The 15,100-nt window shown below is 50.7% G+C and overlaps 1 protein-coding gene across 1 annotated transcript in view; it reads left to right on the top strand.

The window, feature by feature from the left end:
* COL7A1 (collagen type VII alpha 1 chain) overlaps positions 1 to 15,100 on the top strand; it is a 313,236-nt gene that overhangs the window by 177,927 nt on the left and 120,209 nt on the right. Inside the window, exon 7 of the mRNA XM_078662399.1 lies at positions 6,610 to 6,771. Coding sequence (XP_078518525.1) covers positions 6,610 to 6,771 — 162 coding nt within the window. The remainder of the gene's footprint in view (positions 1 to 6,609; positions 6,772 to 15,100) is intronic.

Below are 15,100 nucleotides of genomic sequence, written 5' to 3'. Positions count from 1 at the left end.
ATGGTGAATTTTTAAAACGCAAGCCAACAAAGGCGGCGACCTGCATAAACCATGAGAGGCGCTCAACTTTTGTTGACGTCAGTTCCTTTTATCCAGAATCTCCACAGGCACAAGATTCGGAGTAGTTGGTGAATTTTGTACCCAATTTTTCCCATGGTTTGTGTTAGAATTGGGGGTCTCTGGTTTGTGCAGGTATACGCTTGTGTCAAACAGGGACCCTCTCCTCTAGTCAGGGCAAAGGACTACTCCTAGAAATAACCCCTGCTCACCCTCTAGGCGGCGTGGCGCGAGCAGACAAGGCTAATCCCCAAAGTACATATGGTTAAGTATTTGTCATGACACACACAGTAACTTATCAACCCACCACACAGAGACACAAGACTGTTGTTCTGTAAAAATATACTCTTTATATTAGAACGTTCAAGCAGGCTTTAGATACAAACTTAAATGACTCAGAAGGGTTCCAGTTACTTTTAAAATGGTGCCACAGTTCTTAAAGGTAATGTTCAATCCTTAGAATGGTTTAAAAGACTCTCAAAAACGGATTTACAGTACTTTAGGCAATGTCTAAAGCGTTGTTGCACTGTTCGTTAAGGCCTGAGCACTTCGTAGCACTCCTGTATGCTTCGTACGATAACCAAAGGAAAGTCCTCGCTAAACCTCACGCGCCTCGCGTTAGACGCGTACGACGCGGCCGATGTAAACAAGGGGTACGAGTCGTACGACGCTTGTGCGACTCGTACCTCGGTGTTAGGACACAAGCGTTGCTCAATGTATCCCCTCCGAAGTCACTTATAGAGATTGGAAAGCTCCGGAAAGGCGCAGAACCACTGGTGCTATGTTCCAAGTGGAGGATAGCTTCTCTCCACACCTTCCGGTCGAGGATAACTATGAAGCTTTTTGTCTTAAGATATCGACAACCATTGACTCCCTAGCTCCATTAAAAACATGTAAGCACAAGGGTAGAGCATCAGCCCCTTGGTTTGGCAACTCTCTAAAGCTTCTTAAATCGGCTTGTAAGCAGGCTGAAAGAAAATGGAGACTGGGCTACCTTGATACCAACAAGCAAATCTGGAAAATTCAACTTTTGGAATATAAAAATGCGATTATGAAATCCAAAGCTGCTTACTATTGTTCCACAATCTGTACAGCCGCCAACAGCTCCAAGAGTGTCTTCCAGATCTTGAACAGCCTTATCCACCCTGATTGTGCAAAAAAAGCTATCCCTCCCACACAACTCCTGTGCGACAATCTGGCGCTGTTCTTCAATGACAAAATTGAGACCATCGTTTGAAACCTCAGCATCCCCCCACTCTGGTCGACTCCATCGGCCTTGACACTGCCATCATTGACCTTGGAGCTGCGAGCCAAGGGTGCCAGCCCATGGATCTCCTGTGGGAATTTCCCCCCATTATTGAGGCTGAGTTTAACAGACTAGCCCATGGGATTTCCTCGGGGTCTCCTCTCGACCCCATCCCCCCTAAATACTGGAAGGTATCCGGAGAGGAACTCTTCCCCATTCTTTGTAGGATTTGCAATCAATCCTTGGGCAGTGGCCTAGTTCCTGCCCTTTGGAAGCAGGCTCTCATTAGGCCACTGTTGAAGAAACCTTCCCTGAATCCTGAGTGTCTACAAAACTATCGACCAATCTCCCTGTTACCTTTCCCGGCGAAAATTGCCGAGCGCTGGGTGAGCTCGTGCCTCTCCAAACACCTGGAGCAGAATCATTTCCTGGACGAAATACAATTTGGCTTACGTCCAGCCCATGGCACTGAAACAGCTCTACTCACTGCCATGGAGGACCTTCGTATGCGTGCAGACAGGGGTCAGGAAGCTGCCTTGATCCTGTTGGACCTGTCTGCCGCATTCGATACGGTCAACCATATGATTCTGCTGGAGAGACTAAAGGAGGCTGGGGTGGGTGGCACTGCCCTGCTTTGGTTTCACTCCTTCCTGCGGGACAGGCAGCAGGCTGTGTCCCTCCCCCCGTATCAATCGGCCTTCTCCCCGGTGACCCACGGGGTGCCTCAAGGCTCGTCCATTAGCCCGATTTTATTTAACGTTTATTTAAAACCTTTGATTACGTTAATTAAATCCCACAGGCTAAGAGCAATTAACTATGTGGATGACACTCAGCTCATTCTCTCCTGGGAGGGTGAGGAATCAATTCCTTTGGAGTCGTTTCATGACTGCTTGCGAAACACGGCGTGCTGGCTTCACAAGAACTCCTTACAGTTCAACGCCGCCAAAACCGAGGTTTTGTTCTGTGCCGGAAGTCGGATCCCCCGTCCGTTCCCAGCCGAGTTTTGGCCTCCTGAAACTCTGGAAAAACCACAGCCGGTCACTACCGTTCGCAATCTGGGTGTTATGATAGACAACAAGCTCACCATGGAAGCCCAGGTTGCGAAAACAGTGCTTACCTGCACTGCCTTGATTCGCTCACTCCGCAAGATCTTCCCACTCCTTCCCTTACAGGCGCGGGCCTTAATTGCCAGATGCACCATTCTCAGTCGCCTTGACTATTGTAATGCGCTGTTGCTTGAGACTCCGTCTGTGCTGTTGGACAGACTCCAAAGAGTTCAATCAGTTGCTGCCAAACTGGCCCTGGGATGGCCTAGGAGATCCTCGGCCACTGCGGCAATGGCTGAGCTTCACTGGCTCCCTATGAAACAGCGAGTTGCTTTTAAATCTCTCTGCCTTGTTTTTAAGGCTCTGCACGGAGTTGGGCCCGCTCCTCTGGTACATTCCAACCAGAGCCCTTAGATCCACAACAGCCTGTCTGGTTAAAGTTCCAAGATTTAAAAAAATTAGGACAGGAGGAAGATCTTTCAGGGTTACTGCATCAAAACTCTGGAACAGCCTGCCTCTGGATGTTTGTCAAATAACAGAACTTCTCCCTTTTAGGAAACGGATCAAAACCTGGCTGTATCCAAAATGTTAAACGCCAATTACTCAACTGTTTGTCTCCCACTGCATCCTTCTTAGAGAGTTGTTCTCAGCGCCAGGATACCTGCAAGGTGACAGTTGGGCTTTACAAATGTTTTAAATAAAATATTAAAATAAAAATGAGAGGCGGGGCACAGCGCACAGTTCGAGGCGTTCAAGGGGCCTTAGTACATACAGGCGGTGCGAGTCGTAGTGTGGGAGTGCAACTCGTACGGCGATGCCGTTTACAGTACCTTTGTTCTTGGGGGTTCGGTGCGGACAATGCAGGCGTAGATTTGACGTCCCACGTCGTGGTGCCTTCCTCCTTCGTTGCGAGCTACGGCTCGATGGCTCAGCAGTCTCCGCTCTCGGAGGGCAGCGATGCGTTGTGGGGCAGGCTCTTGACCTCGGCGTTCGTCCCAGTCCTGAAGGGGGGGGTTACAGTGGCTTGGGGCGATGCCAGCGGCGAGGCGCTTCCAGCAGGGCTTTACACGGAGGGGCGAGCCCAGGCGAAGTCGGTCTTTACGGTGTGAGCTACAGCTCGGGGGCCACAGGATCACGATGCTTGGACCAGACGAGTCCTTTGCTTTGCGTTGCGAGCTACGGCTCGATGTCACAGCAGTCACAGTGCTCGGGTCAGGCGGGGCTGACCTTTACTTTGCGAGCTGCGGCTCGGCGGCCAGAAGTCACTTTGCTTGGCAGGACAGGGGGTTACACAGGCTCTTTAGAGTGCACGATGGCGGGGCACAGCACACTCAGCTTTCCGTGGGCAGCGCTGCAGGGGTAGGCAAACACCAGCAGCAGCCTCTCCTTCAGGGGGTAGCTCCCAATGTTCCTGGGGCGCAGATCAGGGCGCAAGTTCACCAGCAAGCCCTTGGAGATTGTTCACAAAAAGGCACAAGTTGAATTAAAGTCTCTCAGTCTTTTTCCTCTCTCCTTCTTGCAGCAAGGCACCCACCACAGGCCAGTCTCTCAGGCTAGAGACAGTAGTCCTCCATGCAGCTTTCCCAGGTCCTTCTCTTCAGGCAGAGTTTCTTCTTGGCGTAAACAGGATCTGATTTCTTAGGAGCAGGGCTCCTACTTTTATAGGACATTTCTTTTGTTCTTGCAGGCCAGGGGGGCCTTTGCCTAATCCAGTCAGTCTCGGAGCACTTTGTTTTCCATGCTCTGGTTTCTTCTTTCAGAGTGTGAGGCAGGGACAGTAGACGCTCCGCAGGAGATGGAGCCAGCATTGTGATGACAAGTACAGTCAGGAGCACTCTGTTGACAGTCTTCCCTCTTCCTGGACCAGGTGTCGGGCAGAGTCATGTCGCTCCCCAGGGGGCGGAGCCAGCATTGTGGTGGCAGAGCACGGCCCTATTCAGAGTCAAGGGGCACTTCCACCACCCACTCTGGTGTAATCCCTCTATTCACCACCTGTCATCCCCAGCCCTGTCACTCACACAACCCAGACAGCAGATACACATCCTGGCAGAGGCGGGCTGAAATAGTCAGGCAAGCAAATGCTAACTTTCTAAAAGTAGCATTTGCAAACACAGGGTATTAAAATAAACGTTACTAAAAGAAGTGTTTTATTATTCTGAGTTCAGGCATATTAAACTTGACTTTCTACCATGTTCCCTGAGCCTGCTGGGATTATAGAGTGTAATAATTCCAGCAGCCCATTCTGGCCTATGAGAACAGGTAGCCTTACAATAGTGAAAAACGAAAATGGCTGTAATTCACAATTAGGACATGCCACACACATCAGGGCTTGTCCTACCTGATGCTTACAATGCACCCTGCCCTTGGGCCTACCATAGGGGTGACTAATATGAAGTTAAGGGAAGGTTTAGGGACTGGCAAGTAGGTGTACTTGCGCAGTTAGCATGACAGTACCAGACTGCACGCAAGTTCTGCAATGGCAGACCTTAGACATATTTTAACAGGCTGCTTCGGTGGGTGGCGCAACCAGCGCTGCAGGCCCACTAGCAGTATTGGTATTTACAAGCCCTGGCACTCCTGGTGCACTTTACTGGGAACTGACAGTAAATCCAATGAGCCAATCATGGAAATCAATTACAGGTACACTTTACATTGGGAGCACTTGCACTGCGCACGGATTGGCCGTGGCGCAGTGCCCTGAGCAGCGAACACCAGCAAAACATCTGAGGCACATCAGCAAAAAGTGGAAGGGAGACTCACGCCAAGGTGCCAGGTCTAACAGTTTGCCACTTATTTTATTATTACGAAGTGTTTAAACCCTCTTCCACTTGCCCCTAAAAGATGTCAGAGCTGCACCATGAGTGTTTTCTTTGCTTGTGTCCTCAATATAAAGCAAGATCGCTTGGTGTCTGCCTTTTGAATAACCCTAACGGAAGAGACATAGAGGCTACATTAAAGATGGTTTCTTTAACCCCTCCCCTGCTGGTGACGGAACCACTCCGTCATCAGCTGCGGTCGCGCTGTGCTGATGACGGAGAGGTTCCGTCACGGCCCGCTCGGCACGCCTGCGCGGCGCAGATTCCGCGCCTGCACTGAGCGTTCCATTGAGCGGGCGGGGCCGTGACGGAACCGCTCCGTCATGAGCACAGCGCAACCGCGGCTGGTGACGGAGCGGTTCCGTCACCAGCATGCGCCCGCCGCGCGGCCGCCCCGCCCCCTTAGCACTGCGGCGGAATAGCCGCCGCAGTGAAGGGGTTAAAAGTGTGGTTTATGTCCCCATCGAAGCTTAGATATCAACCCAGGGACCACTGCATGCCCTTAAAAAAATTAAACTGAAAAGTTTAATTTTTCTTTTTTAAATACATCCTGTTTTCCTTTAACCCCTTCGCCGCGGGGCTAATTCCTCCGCGATGCGGGGGGCCGCGCGCCCGCCGCGGTGCTTGTGACGAGCTCAGCTCGTCACGCAGGACGCTGGTGCTGTGCTGATGATGAACTCAGCTCGTCATGACTCCTCCCGTTAGAATGGAACGCCCAGCACAGCAGGGGAATTATCCCCGCGTGGGCGTTCCGTGGAGGTCATGACGAGCTCAGCTCGTCATCAGCACAGTGCAACCGTGCCTCATGACGAGCTGAGCTCGTCATGACCATGCAAGAGATTAAGGAAAACAGGCTGCATTTTTTTTTAACTCCTTTATCAAAAAAGCAGTCCCAGTTATGGTGGTCTACTGAGCCCAGCAGGCCACCATCCCTTGGAGGGCCTGTCATTCCCAGTGGGCTCGCAAATTGTGAAAGGCTTATTAATATTCATGAGCCTCGCAATTTTCGACCCCATTGGGAATGGCAAACAGTGTAAAACACATGTATATGCAAAAAAGCGCCTCGCAAATTGCGAGTCGCAAATGCCACGCTATATGCGATGCGCTATTTTGCAGGTTGTATATCTGGCCTGAAGTGATTTGCAAAAGTGCTAATTAAATGCTTAGCCTCCTTCATACGTTCAATGCAGAAAAACACTCTTCAGAAGAACCGCTACATAAAAATAGTAAATTGATCGTGAAAAGTTGGTTATGTGCACAAGGATAACGAGTACATCTGAGTCCATGTTGAGTGTGAGTTTTAAGAACTGGGTGACAAAAGGCAAACTAGGTGGACCTGAGTGGTGTTTGGCTGCTGTCAAATGATAATTCTAATATATATTTTCAGCTACTGTTGGTTCAGTGGTACTCACAGTGCTTTATGTGTCCTCTCTCTCCTTCACAGGGATCAAGAACGCTGACAGTCAAGAGCTCAACAGGGTGGCATCCACCCCATCTGACGACTACTTCTTTTACGTCACCGACTTCAAGATCCTAGGGACGCTCTTGCCGCTGGTGTCTCGGAGGGTGTGCACGAGCACCGGAGGGGTCCTGGAAACCGAAGGCAGTAAGCAATGACCGCCCATCTTTGGGGTCCACCTCTATAGTAGGAGATAGATAACAAAGAAGCTGACCTTTATGGCACAGACTAATATTTAAGTTTTATTATACTCACTTATTTAGCATGTCTGCAACACCCTCCCCACATGGCTTCTTTCACTGTGCTAAAGACTCTTACACAGTAGCGACATGGGCACTGGAGTATAGTTCTATTCAATAACAATGTTTAGGATAGGAGTGTTGGTCTTAAAAGGATGCTTTTGTGTCATGGAGGTAGGGTGGAGAGGTTGAGCATGGCTGGTGGAGACTTAGAAGGTGGTAGGCAAAAAGAACGGAATGCAGTGAGAAAAGTTGTGTTGTAGATGCCTAATGAAACAAGCATTGGCATAGCCAATAGGTCTCGCTTGTGGGACCTTATAAGTATTTAGTTTTGCAGCACGAGCAACACGAGTGGTGGGGGAAAAGCACGAGGGAGACAGCAACACAGGAAGAAGTACACGAAGGAGACAGCAACACATGGCAGAGAAGATGAGCGGCGCACGGAGACAAAGTGAAATAATGCGTCACCAACACGTTAACGGCGCCCTTGTGGGAAATCGGCACCAAAGAAGAAATCAGGGGAAGCAAAATATTTCAAGCGCCAAATGAGTTTAATGATCTATAGTGATAAAGTGGTAAACAAGGAAGAGAGCAACACGAGTGGTGGGGGAAAAGCACGAGGGAGACAGCAATACAGGAAGAAGTACACGAAGGAGACAGCAACACATGGCAGAGAAGATGAGCGGCGCACGGAGACAAAGTGAAATAATGCGTCACCAACACGTACCTGATAATGCAGAGCGGCCGGGAAACTGAAAGTATGGCCGGCCGGCCAGCGATGATTTTTTTTTGGTTAAATATGTTTATTGAGCAACCAAATAAGGGTTACAAGGATGGGCCTACAACCACACGGGCTGGCCGCTAAAATCAAGGCACATTGTAAAAAGCATACGGTCACTCCCGTGGTCAGGCAAAAATCAGATACCAAATGTCACTCGAAATATAAAACCGGATACAGCAATTTTCTGTTATATACACACCGAAAAACATTAAACTTACAAAAAAGGCGAAAGCATACTAATCAAAGTCAGCCCAGAAGGTGGAGGGGAAACCCACCAATCAGGAACACGAAATCACAATCGGTGGCACTCGGCAGGGTGGGGAGGGGGGGGGACAGCGGGGAGGACAGGCAAATCATAGTACAGCATGAGAAATTTCGGGAACACCAGCCTAGGGAGATAAGGTAACATCGGGTGCGTCAACCAAGGGAGGAGTACAAATATTCCCACGATATTCGTTCCACTGACCCCAAACCTTCGTCCACGCTCTGGGTCTGCCCCTAGCTATATAGACGGTCTTCTCGCGGAACATGGACCAGTCCATGTTGTCCTCCCATACCGAGACGTCGGGAGGTCTAGATGCGCCCCAGAGTTGCGCAATGTCCCGCTTTGCAACCATGTATCCCAAGGTCGCCCATCTGGTCTGGGCCACAGAATAGTCGGTGGGTTCCCACACATTCAACAGGCAGCGTCGGGCCTCAGGCCGTAGGGCAATTCCAGTCACAACAGTCATCACCGCAAGCACAGCAGTCCAGTAGGCCGCCACCCCCGGGCACTCCCAAATAATATGAAGAAATGTAGCACTCATCCCACATCCACGTTTGCATAGACCATCCGGGGAAAAACCCATCACAACCAGACGCGGACCAGTAACATACACCCGGTGGAGGATCTTAAGCTGAACCAGACGGAGACGGGCAGGGATGGCGACCTCTTTCGGAGAAGATAGCGCCGATTGCCAATCCTCGTCATCTAATTCCAGCCCGTCATCGACCCAGACCTCCCTAAGTCGGACAAGCAAATCAGCGCGATTATTGATCAGCTTCTTGTAAATCAGGGAGATAGTGCTATCGGGAAGGTGGCCATCCAGAATGCGATCCTCGAGAGGGGAGGACTCGGGAAGGGCCGCACCAGGAGTCAGAACAGAGGCCAGGGCATGTCGGACCTGCAGATATCGAAAAAATTCCCTATCACTCAAGTCATATTCGGTCCGAAGGGCCTCGAAGGACTTCACTCTGCCATTCACACAGACATCACCCACTCTACAGATTCCAATCATATCCCAGCGGTCAAAGCCCTTAGTAGTCCAGAGACATCCCAAACGCTCGGAAGCATAAAGCGGAGTCGCCAGTGTCAGTCGATTCTCCCATCCCAGACTCACATTCGCGGCGCGCCACACACTGACTGCAATCCTGGACGTACCCGTAAGATGGCGCCCAGCCGACCTGGAATAAAGCGCTCTATTAAAATCCCCTCCCGGCAGCTGGAGTCTATCCATTTCAAAGGCCGGATCCCGACCCGGGGAATACATTGCGTGGTTAATGGCAGACAGTTGGGTAGCCCAATAATATCTCTTGATATCAGGGAGCGCCATGCCCCCGTCATACCAAGGGATGGTGAGTTTCGCAAGGGCGATACGTGGACGCCCGTCCCAAATCAGTTGCCTTTGGAGACTCTCAATCTCTCGGAAATAGGTAGCGGGGACGTCATCGTAGGAATTCTGAAGTGCGTATAGGAATCGCGGCAAGGACATCATTTTGAAAAGGGCAGCTCTGCCCAGAGGAGACAGGGGTAATTTACGCCAGCGAGCCACATCCAGTCGCAGTCTAAGAAGCGGGGGGAGGAGATTACGTTCAAACCGGAGCGAGGAGTCCAGCGTAATAAAGATCCCTAGATATTTGAAGCCAGACTGGACAACCTGGATAGGAAATCTATCCGGCAACGGGGGCAGAACACCCGAGAGAACATACACACAGGACTTAGCCCAATTAATAACCAGACCAGAGTTAGCGCCAAACAAAGAGAGAACGTCAAATAAGACATTTAAGGATTTGCGCGGGGAAGTAAGGTAAAGAAGAATGTCATCCGCGTAAAGCGAGACGCGGTCCTCAAAATCTGGCGACCAACGGATCCCTTTGAGTGAAGGTTCCCATCGAAGCCACGCAGCCAATGGTTCCAACGCAAGAGCAAAAAGTAGCGGAGACAAGGGGCACCCCTGTCTGGTCCCCCTACCAAGGCAAAAGGGAACAGAAACTCGACCGTTAACCACAACCTGCGCCATGGTTTCGGCGTATAACAGCTTCACCCAATCAATAAACCCCGGGCCGAAACCAAACTTCTGAAGAGCCGCCCAAAGATAGGGCCACTCTATCGTATCAAAGGCCATTGAGGCATCCAGCGAAGCCAAAATGGCCGGCTCCGTCAGAAGCCCCGCCCTCGCAATGGCTCCGTGGAGACGACGCAGATTAAGAGCCGTGTTACGATGCGGGATGAATCCGGATTGGTCCGGATGAATCAAGTCGCTAATGACCGTCAGGAGGCGAGTAGCCAAGAGCTTAGCCAGAACCTTGGGCTCAACATTCAACAGGGAAATAGGCCTATAAGACGAACAAAGGTCCCGGGGCTTACCTTCTTTAGGAATAACAACGATCGTAGCCAGACGCTGGTCATATGGGAGAATACCCCGTTCCCGGGACTCCAAAAACATGGTACGAAGATAGGGCGCTACCCTATCAGGACACAGCTTGTACAACTCAATGGGCAATCCATTCGGGCCCAAAGCCTTGCCCGAACGGAGTGAGCGAATGGCAGTCGCTATTTCGTCCGTAGAGAAAGGAGACTCCAAAGAGACCCGGTCCAAATCGGAGATACAGGGCAGAGCCACATCACGCAACAAGAGGCGAGAGTCATCCACATCCCGTTCAGACACAGGGGAATAAACCATACGAAAATAGTCCGCAAAACATTCCACTATTCCAACCGGGTCTGTCACTCTCACACCATTCAAAGTCTGAATCACCGGTACCACACGATTCGCCCTCTCTTTCTTGTCCAACCACGCAAGCAATTTACCCGCTTTGTCCCCCACATCATACAAACGACCCTGTTTTCCCGAAACATCATTTTAGCCGCGTCCGTAACCAAAGACCTATAGGCAAATTGCTTCAGACCCAGGGCGTGGAGTTTATCAGGAGTAACAGTCGATTCCAAGTCAGCCTCCAACCCAGCAATGTCCCTCTCAAGTTCCACCACCTCCCGATTCCTCGCCCTTTTGGATTCAGCAATAAGGGAAAGGGCCTGCCCACGGATCACTGTCTTAAAGGCCTCCCATGGGGACACCGCAGAGGAGACGGACCCCTCGTTGTCTAGAAAATAATTGTCCAGCGACTTAATCAAGAGACCACGGGTCTCGGGGGAGGTTAGGTACCATGGATTGATAGGAGCCACCCGGCCCGCCGCCTCCACCCCCACCTCAAAGCAAAGCCAGAGCGGAGAATGGTCCGAGATGCCCCGGGGGAGGTGTCTAATCTCCCGAACAGCCGACGACTGCGCCGCAGGCATCAGGAAATAATCCAGTCTAGACAGACTCCCATGGGCCCCCGGAATGGAAAGTGTATTGAAGCTGAGTAGGGTGCATGAGTCTCCAACAATCCACCAAACCAAAAGTATCCAAAAACCCACCCAGCCATTGTTGGGCCGAAGGAGTGTCCCTAGGGGGGTGACGATCATGTAGACCGGAGAACACAGAATTAAAGTCACCGGCTATGAAAAGAATACTATCTGGGAGGCTCAACAACACTCGGCCCAAATCGGAAAAGGTAGAGGTCTGTAGACCGGGGGGCACATAAACGGCAAACAGGGAAAGGGTCCGACCCTCATAGCGTCCCACGAGGATGGCATAGCGCCCCCGATCATCAAGGATCACATCATCAATCGCCAGGGGAAGGGAAGCCCGGACAAGGATGCCCACCCCCCTGGAACCCGTGGTAAACCCCGAATGTGCGACAAGGCGGTAGCCCCACCTGTTCATTGCACGACAAGTATTGCCCACCAGATGAGTCTCCTGCAGAAAAACAATATCAGGAGACAAACGTCGTAGACATCGCAACACCACACCCCGCTTTATACGAACCCCCAGTCCATTGACATTCCACGAAATAAACCTCAACCCGCTACCCCCCATCCCACACAGTGATGTCGGAACCCTCCCCCAATGAGCATGACATCGAAAATTCCATTAGCAAGATAGAGTCGCCTTGAAAAAACAAAACACAAACTTCAAACATCCCAACAACCCACCCCCCAACGTCCAAGAAAACACCCCCCACCCTGCACCCCTGCAAGAAGCTAAAAAGCCACCCCAACATGCAGTGTGCCTGTCGCCCAAAAACCCCCATTCTACAAAAAGACCCCGGAGGAGGAAAGGCCCTGTCCCACCCGCCACCCCGATCAAGATAAAGAAAGAGGAGAACACACAGAAAATAGAGGCACTTAGGCATGAAGTCCCGGAAGAAGTTACGTGGCACGGAGACAGGGGCATAGACAATAAGTTCAGCTCTCTACACCACCCTCGGCACCACCCAGGTGTTCGGTGGGCTCAGTCCCAGGAGGTCGGTCCGGCAGAGAGTCCAGCCAGTCATTCACGGAATCAGGCCGATCAAAGAAAAGGGTCCGTTCATTGTACTCAACTCGCAGCCTGGTTGGAAAAAGCATAGCGTAGCGCAGTCCCAAGTCCCGGAGACGCTTCTTGACTCCACGGAAGCCCATACGCTGTTTCTGCACCAGTTGAGAGAAGTCCGGGTAGAAGTTCACCGTGGCATTCTCAAAGGCCACCGGGCCCTTCACTCGCGAAGCCTGCAGGATAGCGTCCCGGTCCCTATAGTGAAAGAGTTTCGCAACAATAGGCCTCGGCGGGGCGCCCGGCTTGCCCTGGCCACCCGGAACACGATGGGCACGTTCCACTGCGAAGAATTTACTCAACCCAGATGGAGAGAGGTAGTTCTGTATCAGGTCTTCGACCAGGAGATCAACAGAATGCGGGTCCGAATTTTCCGGAACGCCAACCACACGCACGTTACAACGACGTGCTCTGTTTGCAAAGTCCTCCAAGCGCCGGGTCATAAAATCGTTCACCCTTCGGAGATTGCCAATCTCCGTCTGTATCTCCGAGACGTCGGCCGTGAGGCTGGAAGACTTGAGATCCAATGACTTCACCTTCTCATTGGTTTTAGAGAGGTCGGCCCGAATCAGGTTCACATCAATGGCCACAGTGTCGATTTTGTGGGCCAAAGCTTCATACTGCTGGCCTATTGTTTCCTTCATGCCAGAAATGGCGCCCATGATGTCCTGCAAGGACGGCTCCGGCGACGCGTCTACAGTGTGGTCAACTGCACTCGGGCCAGGCAAGGCGGCTCCAGGGGACCCCTTCGAATGGGTGTACCGGTCCATGACGTTAGACTGGACTGGGCCCCCGCGAAGGGGCGTCTTGGTCTTCCGTGTCTCTCGGTCCCCTCTGCCCGCCATGTTGGAGACCGCGTCCCAGAGGACTCACCGACCCGGTGAAAATGGCAGCAGGAGAGCAAGGCGTTGGAGCCAACAAGCAGCGGCGAGGGCACCTCTAGGTGTGAACCAGCCTGGAAGGACACTAAGCTAGCCAAAGGCACAACAGCAGTCTCGCGCCGCTGGACCCAACAAGGGCCAGACTCCTCTACCAGATGTCGTAGTCTGAGGCAGAATCGAAACCGAAACTTAAGAGCGGAACCCACAAGGCGAATCCCCCTGCCGCTGTTGTTCAACTCAGACACGGCCACAGTGCCTCACCAAGACCCGGGCGCACCTCCAGGGCGGGCCCCGAAAGTTCGAGTCGTCGTATCTTCGGTGCCCCTGGTCCAAATCAAAATCCAAAAACCACCGGAAGATCAGCCCAGTGTCCTCTACACAAATCCTCGTGAAGAATCAGGATATGTTCAGGATATTATACCGGGAGTGGCGGGGGTCCGGAGAGCGCTGTGCTCACGCGGCCATCACGGATGCCCGCCAAGCTCCTCCCAGCCATGATTAATTAGTTAGGGGAGGAGAAGCCGCAGAGCGCACGCTGGGCGAAGCCCTTTGATGTGCTGTGCGGCCATGAATGCGCGTGCTTGTTTGATCACGTGATTCACGTGAACTTAATGAAAACCACAGCGCAAGAAGCCCTTGGTTTGACGAGGATTTCGAGCACTTGAATTCTCGCTCCGCTCGATGCGCTTGCGCGCATCGATAGGTCGCGAGACCTAAAAAAGGGATGGTTTGTAATGATTATGAAGTTAAAGAGGCAGGCAGCCGCAACAGTGAAATAAAGACCTTTGTAGGAGATAAGTTTATATGTCACGACTGGTAGTAACATGGAGTTAGTGGCTCTCATTGAGTGTTTTGTACAAAGTTGGATCACCGTAGTGGATATAACTACTCACTTATAGTCTCCTATGAACGGAAGGGTAGATAGAAAAATGACTACAATCATAGTGGACTATGGATTACAGTAATCACAGAAGTCGCAAATACAGTTCCAAATGTACAATCTCTTATATTCTTTTCGGATAATGTTGCCTCAGTACTTCACACCAGTGAATTTGGTCTGGATTAGAAATGGCATTAGACATGGATTAGATGTAGGATTAGATGTGGTGAGATGTGGGTTAGATGCAGAGTTTATGCAAGTTAAAGATCACATGCATAGATGCTGTCCAATAGTTACTAGCAGCTTAAACCAGCTTAATTCCTTAGTTCTACATACTCTGTCTTTATGAAGCAGAAAGATTTTACTCTCCTACACAGCGCAAACCACCATGGCAAGCAGAAGCGGGCACTGCTTGTCGTTTATGTGGTTCACCCAGGGAAGACGTACTCCATCTGGTTTGCATCTGTCCAAACCTAAAGAAATCCAGGCGAGACTTACTGATAAAAACATTCAATTCCAGAGGGATTCGAATTTGTAGGCAGGCCATTATCGCTTGCTTAAATCCTGATGACCCTATATTAAACTGTTGATTCATTAAATTCCTTACCAAATTCCAACAAGTTCTGGTCATTGCGAGCAGAACGTCGTGATTACGTTCTTGGCTCCTGTTCTAATGTAGTTCGCAACACGAACGGAGAACATTTTATATAATTTTTATGAGCTATTTATTGCAATTTATTGCTTTGCTATGGGTTTAATTAACTGATGCTAATAAAGGTAAACTGAATTGAAAATTAAATGTAAATTAGTCGTGTCTTGTGGATTAAGAACGATTAGAAGAATATTGGAAGTGTCTGAGATGTGGATGTGAATGAGGTGTGGATTAGATGTAAATTGGGAGTGGATTGGATGCAGAATAGATGCTGGTTGTAAATCAAATATGTGCGGATGAGGTCTGGATTAGATGTAAATTAGAAGTTGTTTGGATGCACAATGGGCTCTGGTTATTAATCGATTAT

The sequence above is a fragment of the Lissotriton helveticus genome, chromosome 9, assembly GCF_964261635.1.
Source record: "Lissotriton helveticus chromosome 9, aLisHel1.1, whole genome shotgun sequence".
NCBI lineage: Eukaryota > Metazoa > Chordata > Amphibia > Caudata > Salamandridae > Lissotriton > Lissotriton helveticus.
The sequence above is the reverse complement of the archived record's forward strand: the minus strand, read 5'-3'. Positions and strand labels throughout refer to the sequence as shown.